Source organism: Hipposideros armiger, unplaced genomic scaffold, assembly GCF_001890085.2.
Source record: "Hipposideros armiger isolate ML-2016 unplaced genomic scaffold, ASM189008v1 scaffold_157, whole genome shotgun sequence".
Taxonomy (NCBI): domain Eukaryota; kingdom Metazoa; phylum Chordata; class Mammalia; order Chiroptera; family Hipposideridae; genus Hipposideros; species Hipposideros armiger.
This window is the reverse complement of record NW_017731507.1, coordinates 1,858,122-1,868,769: the sequence shown is the minus strand read 5'-3', so window position 1 is coordinate 1,868,769 and position 10,648 is coordinate 1,858,122. Positions and strand designations below refer to the sequence as shown.

Here is a 10,648-nt window from a genome sequence, read left to right as displayed (position 1 = left end):
CTAGGACTTCCAGGAGCCAGAAAAATACCAACTCTGCCTAAGGTCCATTCCACTGAAGAGATGCTCAGCCTCCATGAAATGGTAAGAATTAGTGGGCTGCAGACAAACACCCAAATACAGTCAAACAAGGAGAATGAAAAAGAACACTGCAGTCGATTCTTTTGGGTGAAACAGTCCCCTGTGTGCTTAAGTTCTGGGGAAGGAGCCTGTTTTTCCCAGGAAGTAGGGTTTCACTCACTGAAACTATAAGGAAGCCAGGGCTTCCTCCAGCACGCCCGATGGCAGACCCATTTTACAAAGTTAATAAGCAAGCACTGATTCTTCACACTCCTAGGCTAGGCGTGGTGTTGCCTATGTCAGAAACACAAGGAAATAGCAGAGTGTTTACTAGGGGAAAGAAAAGGTATAAATAAGTGTAGTCTATAAAGAAAAGCATTATAAATCCCCAACTCGAGAAATACATATGTATAGACAGGACCAAAAAAAAGCGGGAGCGACTTGTGGAAATAGCAAAAGATATTCACAGGCAGGAAGAAGCCATTTATGCATCAACGAAGATTTAAAGCCTTTTAAGGAGGAAAGACTGTGGGGAAGTGAGGGAGGCCATGATTCATCGTGCACGGGCAGACGGCAGAATGCCTCCCTCCACCGTATTTTTCTCTCGGCGGTTAGGAGACAGCAGATGCCTTTTCTTTCCTGAAAGTCCTGATCCCTCAAACAGCCCAAAGCCCAATAGTAAAGACCACTTGCTGACCACAGTCCCTGGCCGTCGTGCATGCGTCCTGGCTCTCTGAGACGCTGCGGGGTCCAGCTGGCCAGCACATGGCAACCCCGTTCTTCCACACCGGGGCCCTACTGGCCCCCCATCCATCCCTGGATGAGGACCAAAGGCTTCCCTGTTGGCCTAAGTGGCTCATTAAGCAGACGGGTGTTAGAGACAGACGCCTGGGCAGCAGACAGAGGACATGGCTAGGACACGACTAGCAGCTCCTGTCCTTCAGCAGCCTAAGTGCCGATTAGTGTGGCCCCATCATCACCTCGCTGAGGGAAGAAAGAATCCTTCGCTGGTAACTTGTGGTAAAATGAGACGAGCAGCATGGCGTCAGAGCAAGTGAGAACGGAGGTGATGGGACTGGTGCCTCGCGCAGGGCGGGTGGTAACGTGTGGCGCCAGCCCCTCTCAGGGCAGGTGGCTGAGGCCCGTCCCCACTGCTCCACGGCACAACCGGGTGCCTGGCGTATCTCTTAGGACCACGTCCCCAGGCCACCGGGCTGATAGCAGATGCTCATACACGTGACTGGGGATTCGAGTGTATACCCAGGAGATCCGTGAACACTGACCTCAAACAGGATCAGAGCACGCGCACACTGCCAGGGAGCACCCTTTGGTGTTTAGACACATTTACTGTGCATGCCTTACTTTACTGACCTTGAAGCACACATATGTGGACTTTCTATTTAGTGCCAGGCGTTGCTTGGGGGCTCTACTTCACGGGCAGACGCCTGGCACGAAGGCACCTCTCGGGTCAGGCAGGGCTTCCCATACTCTTTTCACTGAAATCCCCCCACTGAGGTTTGAGAACATTCCCTTTCTACACGTCACTCAGGAGAAACCTCCTTCGCCCTCTCGATTTTCACAAAATCACCGGAAGCGGCCATCCTCTCAGGCTCCAGCCCTTCTCACTGCCGAGCACCGTGTCAACCTGACAGGCCGGTGCTGGATGAAGACGTGGGGATGGGGCTGATTCCTGCCACCCCTGCCCTGCCACTCAGGGACCCGCTCTCTGTGCCCGGGGAAGCACTTGGTTTCTTTCTGCCCTGATGCACTCTTTTGCCCCTGACTCAACAATCTGTCTCCGCAACGGTTTCTCTCCCTGATCTTCACACAGGTGACCGGCAGGCTCCACAAGACCGAGTGACAAGGAAAACAGAGCTGGCAGCAGCCGTAGTGTCCCTCCCCACATCTCCCCGGAGCCACAGACTTCGCCCAAGGAAGAAAGAAACGCAGAACTCCCAGGATGGAGCGCTTCCAGGCTCTGCTTAAAGAACGTTTATCAAAGCAAAACGCATACCTTTTCCATCACTCATCAAACTTATCCAGGTAAGCTTGTTAGCAGCACAGCAGGTCTAAGGCCAGCGAAGGGAAGCGTCCATTCTACTCCCACAGATCTGACTCTCGGGCCTGCTCTGAGCACCCTCACAGCCCTGACACTCCTCCTCAGATGCTGACGGGCACAGCCTAAGACGCGGAGCCAAAACTCCATGAGGCCACCACTGTCTGCTCGTCACGTCCACATGCCCATGCGTCTGGACTTCTCTCTCCAGCTCTGACTCTGGCGCGTCCTCCCTTTGGCCTGCTCTCAAGTCTGCGTGTCACTTCTTGCTCAGAGCCGCTCACTCAACTGCCCTTTACCTGGGACAAGTGGCTGCATGATGTCACTTGGCATCCGCTCTCCCCAGTCAGCCTCCCTAGGGCCTTCTCTACGGAATTACTCAGGATGCCGCAACAGCCAGGGGCTGTAGGGTTAAATCATTTCCACAAGCATGTTAGTTTATATAATACAACTATGCGTTTGCCTGTCTGGAACAAGCAAAAACCTTGTCCAAAACCTGAAAGAGGCTGCGTGATCTCAGCCAGCAAGGTGACAGTGTAGAGAGAGGAGAATCAGCCACAACCCACCTGCCCTGGACGTGGACCAGGAAGTGGGCGCCCAAGCAAACAGCAACACACTCCACAGTATTAAAACTCAAAGTGGGATTCTGCAAAATGCACCAACCACACTGCAGCTTCTTGAGGCATAATAGGAAAATCGGGGCTCAGAAGAATGAAAAGGAAAGCAAAGCAAAGTGATAGACCAATATCTTCAGCTTAGCTAACCATATTTTATATGAAAGAGTGCTGGAATGGAAGAGGGAAAAATCTTTATTCTTTATCTTTTCAGACAATGTCTCATAGGGCCACAGATATATCATGAACCTTATTTTTACTTTTAAAATTTCACAAAGAAATGGAATATTCAGTCCCTACTATGGAATAAGAGGGCTCCGCAATTAATAACAGCTACGAAAGAGGATGCAGTTTTGAACATCGGTCATCAGAAATTCATACCCGAGTCAGAAACTGCTGAGAGAAGTTTTGGTGAAGACAAAGAAAAAGAAAAGATTCGAATGGCCAGGGGAGGACTAAGGAACACTTAACAAAGGACAAGAGTTGGCATTAGGTGACAAAGGAGAGGGACCCGTTGCCAAGACCCTGCGTGACTTTTTTTGTCTCCGGATTTATATGCTGTGCTCACCGTTCAGTGACAGCAGAACAAACGTCCCATAAGGAGTGTGAAGTATGAAAATATTTCAAGATGCTGCCTGTGTGTATAATTAGAAGCTTGATATAATTAAAGGTGGCAGAGTCCCAGGATCAAATAAAGGGCACCCCCAAGTTCTTGAGGCACGAGCCAAACCTGACCAACCAAAACGTGCAGTGGAAAACTGGTTATCATAGTAATAAAGGGTCAAGAGACTTCAGTATTTATAGAAAGATCAAAAGAACTGGCCACGGAAAGATAAAAGATACCCCTCTGGATTTTAGAAACCCATCCAGTTACTGACAAGAGAACGCAGTGTGACATCATCTGAGGGTTACAAAGCAGGGGGAGTGCATACGCTCTCGTCCCTGCGACAGGCAGCGGATTTGATCGGCCACGGAAGACATATGTGCTTCCCTCACACGGGCCTTCCAAAGGCATTTGAATCCATCATGGCTGTAATTACACTACACTGTCAGCCAGCACGGAACGGATGTGACAGTCCCATCACACAATGAGGAATAACAGGAGATACAGGCAGTTACAAAGGCTACAAACTGCAGTTACTATCAATTCTTTAAAAATATATACGTTCTTAATCTTGTAGGAAAAACCACAACAGCGGCCACACCACCATCACGGGCAAACAGGATAAATGGCCGCTGCGGACGCCAGGGTGTCGTTATGGGGGCAAAGAATAAAGAGCTGCTATCGCAACGTCTCAGGCAAACGATGCGAAGGCCAAGGAGGCTCTGAAGGGGGTGCGGGTGAACAGGGTGAAAAGCGGGGCGTGGGGGGGCCTCCTACTGCTTCCTTTGAAGTCAGGGAGGCTGGTTTACAGTGTGAGTCCACCGATCACTCTGGGGAACAAGGAAAGGACAACTCCGCTACCTCGCCAGTGACTTGAGCTTCAAGGGATTGCAGCACAGGAAGAGCTTCACTGCACCCCGTTTGCAGGTAGGATAAGCAGGGAGATCTCGGCTCAGTCCCATTTTACGACAGTGCAGATGCCGTATCTTCTCTCCCACGATCTTTAAGGGGTCCCACAAGTGTCTTCTGTCAGGCCTCTTGTGGTTTTCAGTTCAATGACCAAATTAATGGAATGGAAACATTGTTTTTTTAAAAATAATAAAAACAGGTTTTGAGGCTTCACATAAACCTCTTTCTGGGTCCCTCTCCCCGTTGTCTTCACAAGTCTTATGAGTGTTTAGCTCCCGCCCCCAGCGGGGAGGAGGCTGATTCTGAGCCCTCTGGTGAATCCTAGAGGACGCGGCCTCTCCAGGGCCGGAGAAGTCCCTTCTGCATAGCGGCTTCTCCCCTCCAGATGCCCTTGTACAGACGGGCAGTTTGAAATGGTTGCAGGGACCAGATTACGCAGAGCCTTAAATTAAAAACAGGACAGGCTGGACCTGCACGTCCTTGCAAATAGATAACTGGTATACCTGGTCAGCTACAGAAGTAGACCACAGCATTTCCTTACAAAACAATGAAAAACAATGAACTGCAAATAACACGCAGCAACTCCAATGCCGGCTGCCAACCAACACGCATCTTCCAGCGAGAACTGCTACCAAATCGCCGCTCAGGCTAAGCGCTCCACGCCGAGCCCGGGAAGGAGGCTCTGCCTGGCTCCTCTCCCCCCGACATGTCCTCAACTTCAACCTCCAGCGCCACTCACCACAGGGGACCTGCCCGAAGATGACAAAGGGCTTGGGGGAGCAGCTGGGAGAGGTGGGTTGCTTTGGGTGAAGCTATAATTTCTGTTTGTTTGAACCATCAGTTAAAGCAAGTAGGACGAGCACTTGGGATTTGGAACAAGATTATGGCGGCATAATTCTGCATCGTGCCAGGCTGAGGGTCAGCGGAAGGGAAGCAGGAAGGTGCCTGCAGGTCTGAGGTGGTCTTCATTGCGCCTTCCTGGTGGCCCCGCACTGGGGCACTGGCTGACAGCTTGGAAGCATCCAGTACATGGAGGGAAAACAAGGAACAGAAGAGCGACAATCCTGGGGGACACTGCAGGGAACCAAGAATGGGGACACAGTCACAGGCCTGCCGACAGAGCACTGCTAATTATTGTCACTTCCGAGATAGTCAGTCAGCGGGACGTGGTGCAGTAGGAATGAGTCCCACCTCTGCCGGGAGCCCTGCACCCTCCCAACACCCAGCAACCCTCCAAGACTGTTTAGGCACCTGGACATCCAGGACGCCCTCCCTGCCTAGCACTTGCCCCTACCCAGGCCCAGGTTCGAGGTGGGCCAGCCCCCGGCACTCCCACAGAGCTCTTGGGCCCCTGGCCGGCTGCCCACCCTGACGCATTCATCACGTTAGTACGGAACTGCCTGCTTGGGGCTCGCATTTTTCACACCTCTTGCCTGGTTCTCCTTGTTCTGGTTTTCAATTTCCCCTCTTTATTTACTTTTTTATGATATGTACGCACATCAGCTCTCTCCCACAATTAGAATGTAGGCTCCTCTACGGTACCTCTCTCTGCTTTGTTCATTGCAGTATGCCAGGTGCCGAGAACAGCATCTGGCAGGTAGACCAGCTCAGGGGGTGTTTACTGAGCAAGAGAATCAATCATTTCCCTTGATGGACTATTTGTCTCTTGCGAGCAGGACCTGTCTTAGCTCTCCCGGAAACCTGAGGATCTTACATTGCACGACGAAGGGGACTTTGTCAGTGTGACTACATTGAGGATCCTGAGATGGGGAGATGACCCTGGATTACCCAAGTGGCCCAGTGGAAGCACAGGGGTCCTCAGAAGGGGAAGGCGGGAGCGTCAGGCTCAGAGAAGACCATGTGGCACCGGAAGCAGAGCCCCGGCGGATGGGATGGGATGAGCGGGGGCCTGCAGCTGCTGGCTCTGAAGATGGAGGAAGGGTACTGGGAGTCGGGAATGGCGGACACCTCTAGAAGCTACAGAAGGAGAGAAAGGAATCCTTCCCAGGAGTAATGCAGCTGTCGACGCCTTGATTTTAGCCCAGTGAAATCCATTCCGACTGCTGACCTCGAGAATTGTAAGATCATAAATGTGTGTTGTTTTAAGCCACTAAGTTGGTGGCAATTTGTTGCAGCTGCCACAGGAAACTGATGGTCCTATGGACTGCACAGAGTGGTGTGCAGTAAACGTCTGCTAAATGAATTCTGCAAATCGCTAAATAACATGGGACTTTCCCTCCCTAAAATAAATTTTAATCCATAAAACCAACAAAGGGTGATTTAGGCCACGAGCCAGTGATTACAACAGTTGGTGTTATTCCCTCTAAGTCTTGCTTTTCCTTTAAATAACAAATTTTTACTCTGAGATGCTTATGATAATATTTCCTATGTTGGTAGGTCTTATATTTAACCTCCTTAGGCAGCTTTATTAATCAAATAATAAATTTCCTCTTCATAAAAGATTTAACAAAAAGAAAAAAAATGTATTTAATGAAAACCACTGGGTCATAACAGACGCACGATTACTTGCATTCAAAGTTCTCACGTGTTTCCTTCAGCCAGGCTGGTGAGGTACATACCAGGGCTCTGCTTTCTGAACATTTCAAAACGCTCCATCCCCACGAATCTACTTTTTATGCTCGCACTTGAGAAAAGAGAGAAGTGACAGGAAATCATTGAGGACATGTTTCTGTGTCCAACTGAACATTTCAATGGTCTGCATTCTGAGCCAAATCTTTTCCATGTCTTATTTAAAAATAAGAAGAAAACAGCCTAAGAAACAGGTTTTTTTCCAACCCCCTCAGCCTACCCACCAGGCCTGCCATTATTTTCATCCAAAAAGACTGGAGATTAATCACTTTCATTAATCACATGTCATTGAAAAACTTTGATGTATACGATTCTTTTTTATTGTGCATTAATACATCATGGGGGAAAAAATGAAAGTGTTAACAGCATGCAACTATTTGTTTATTTGGGAAAGAAATCTTGACATTTTTTAACATCCAGAACCAATTCACGGACAACCTAGAATTTGGTTTTGGCCCTGCGGAAATATGTATTTATCAGGAAACTTTGAAAAGATCTCAAAAATGCTATCAATAGTCATTTTAACATTTTTTTCTGCAATACATAGCATGTGGTTTATACAAGGTGTTCTTGCTTTTTTCTTTATAGAATATAATTTACAGGATATAGTTGGCGAATCAAAACATGAAACCCACAGCACACTCAATCCTACTCAATAAACACAGACTCAGCCACCACATATGACATGCTGAGATGAGAAAGACGAACCCTGACGTCAAGGGGCTCTCCGCATGGTGCAAGGGTTACAGTTTCCCAACAAGGGTGCCCAAGTGCACATTTAAGTGACTTCAGCACACTCATTATACAGATATAACTCCTCTACTGCAAAACCCTAAACCCGAGTTTAGTGAGAAGAAAAAAAAGAAACATGCAACAAATTTTCTCTAATAAATACAGCTATAGTTAAATTTCAGTAATGGGCCAAGTGGAATGAGGGGCTGTCCTTTCACCCAGGAGAGCCCTACATGTTGCCACGGGTGTGGGTATTGGATGCCCACCCACCCATCTGTCCACCCAGCCGTGCTCCCATCCATCATTTCCCAACAGGCTCAGTGAACTCGGTGCCGGGCCAGGCAGACAGGATAACGACTAGGACACACGTCCTCGGGGAACGTTTCCAAACAGTCCCTCTCTTAGGCCTGTTTTCAGTGAGCCCGAAGCTTCTCTGAAGGGTGCCATTGTCTTCTGCTACTGCGAACATGTCGTACCTGTTTATGCTGGTTGCACCGGATGCTTATCTGCCTTACCCCTTGGCGCGCTGTCAGTCTAATGCCTGGAAGCACATCTAAGCTGTATCCTAAACCCGCAACCTCACGTCTCACTGCATTGCCTGCGGTGCTCAATAAGCCATGTCCCTGAGTAGCAGCAAATCAATCCAGTTCCTAGAAAGAAGATGCAAATCACAATCGGTAGCACCTTCCTGCAATTCTCAAAAGGATTTGTCACGTCGGGAACGTCCAAAGTTCTCCTGACACCCTCCCGAGGAGGCCCCGCATGAAGTGCCGAGTCTAGCTCAGGATGCCACATGTCAAGATGCAAAGGAAGTTTCAGAAGAGATGGATGAGACAGACTGAGACTACAATCTAGTGAACACCAAGAAAAGCTGCAAGTGCTTAGCCTGGAAGTGGATGAATCTGTCCCAACCAGTGCGGAACCGCGGGGCTCTTCTAGACCCAAACATCAAACTGCTGCTGCCAGACTTCAGGGTAGGGTCTCTCAGAAAAGCCATCTAACGGAGGAGGGTTTCTAGGACACACAGTCCGAACGTTCATCTAGCTGTGCTAAGTCTTCTCTATGGATCAAGAAATCCGGAGTTGAACCAGAATTCCCCACAGAATTACTTAACCTGAGTTTCATGCTCTGTGTGGTGCCCTGGGCACACTTAGGGGGACAGCCATGGAGACAGCACAGGGACGCCAACCTCTGATTCGTCAGAGACAGGTCGCTGGGGACACACAGGTCACACAGAGGTCCCCATGTGAGAACCACATTAAGAAATATCTGTATTTGCTACTGATAGGGAGCCTTTTGCTGATAACTGTTTCATGTTTCCTTCTTGTTTTGTTGTGAAATTCAGCACCAAGTCTATACTTGAGCTTGGCTAGCTCTGATAACACACACCTGTTCCAGGTCTCTGTTCAAACGCCAGAAATCTGTCCCCAGAACCCTTTACGGAATAGCCCCCGCTGCTCCCCATTTCCTCCTCTCACTTTTCTCCACTGTGCTGCTTCGTCATCTGACATCTTTTCTGTCTCACTTGTTTGTTTGGGTTTTACCTTTTTGCCCACTAGAGAGCAACTGCCTTGATGGCAGACATTAGCTCTCGCCTGGACCCAGGAGACACTGCCTGACAAGAGCAAGCACCTACTAAACACTTACTGACTGCATGACGCGCAGAACGGATAACTATGTAAAACGCTATGATGTGGATTCTAACTTTCTCCATGAACTTGACCTTTGATTCTAAATTATATGCCCTGGGGCATGCGAATTTGATGTGCTTACTATGTTTTGTTTTGTTTTCTTCTAAGTATTTGTGTAAGCCAGCCTAAATCTTTTGTCAAATGAAGCAGGAGATAATAGATAAGTATAGACAGGGAAAAAAAGATAATCCAATTATCGAACGTGCTGCATTTTAACAGATAATAGTCTCAGAGGACAGAAGGGGAAAGGAGCCAAACAGGGTCACGATTAAGTAGAGGAGCCTTTATTCAGAACTTGATCACTTTTGTCCTTATCAGCTCAGTCATTCTGTGTTGCTTTGATGAGGGTGATGTTTGATATTTAAAAAGGCCAGTCCACTGGGAACCCTCCTGGCTCCTCTGGCTGTGCCCACAGCTCCCAGTTGGCCCACTCGTGGGTGCTTTAGGCACCAAGGGTGCTTTTCACGATAGATGTGTCCACATGTGTCCACATCACATTCACTGTCACTCTGGGGCTCTTTGAAAGGAAATGAATGAAAAGTCTCCAGAACTTTCAAAAATATATTACACCTCTCCTCTATGACACACCTCCACCTACGGAGCTCTTGAAAATACAATTCCACAATAACCAGAGGAAGAATAAGAAATGCACGAGGTTAGACCAAATGCATTCCAAATTCTAATTTGGGAGGTAAGGAGAAGCCACGAGGGGCGAGAAAGAGGGTGGGTGGCAGTGAGATGAGGTGATCTTTAAGAGGCAGTGGTGGTGGGGGGAGGGTCCTTACCTGTTTCACCACGGTCACCGTCCCTGGAGCCACGGCAACCACCGAGGCAACCGCAGTGGCATCGTGGGTCTCGGCACCCAGCTCGATGATCTGCTGAAGGATGTTTACAGCTGTGGGGTCGAGTCGGTCACCTTAGGAGGAGGAAGCAGGTGGGAGACCATCAGGGCCGCTGGCCTGATGGTCACTGAACACGAAGCCAGCCCACAGGAGAGGCCAGTCAGGGTGGTGCCTCCTCCGGGGGATGCACGCGTTCTCAGTAATAGCTCATTTCCATACCAGAAATCATTCACTCGGTTCCTTTATCACCAACAAAGCACTTTCTACAAGAACATCTCGAAACCCTAAACAACGCTGTGAGGAGACGACACTGTAACGTTACCCCCATGTCATACATTAGTTACCCCCGCACATCGACGAGTCTCTTACACCAAGAGGCCTGGCTTGGGCCCCTGGGTCAGTGACACCACAAAGCCCGAGCTCAAGCCCAGATGTTCTGAGTCCTAACTTGGTGGCACAAGAGTGTCTCTCAGAAGACAGCCCCCGAGGAGCAGCCAACACGTTAAGCTGCAGGGGTAGCTTCCGTTGAGCACACGGATGGTGGGTGTGCCAAT

General features: G+C 49.2%; 1 protein-coding gene across 5 annotated transcripts in view; it reads right to left on the bottom strand.

Moving 5' to 3' along the window:
• Positions 1 to 10,648, bottom strand: part of ZFAT (zinc finger and AT-hook domain containing) — a 219,382-nt gene that overhangs the window by 6,796 nt on the left and 201,938 nt on the right. For 4 of the 5 annotated variants that reach the window (XM_019651286.1, XM_019651281.1, XM_019651285.1 and 1 more), the window contains one exon: positions 10,038 to 10,168. In XM_019651286.1, the coding sequence (XP_019506831.1) occupies positions 10,038 to 10,168 (131 nt within the window). Of the gene's footprint in view, positions 1 to 7,205; positions 8,212 to 10,037; positions 10,169 to 10,648 lie in introns of those variants that run through there. The other variant, XM_019651283.1, reaches the window with a different exon arrangement.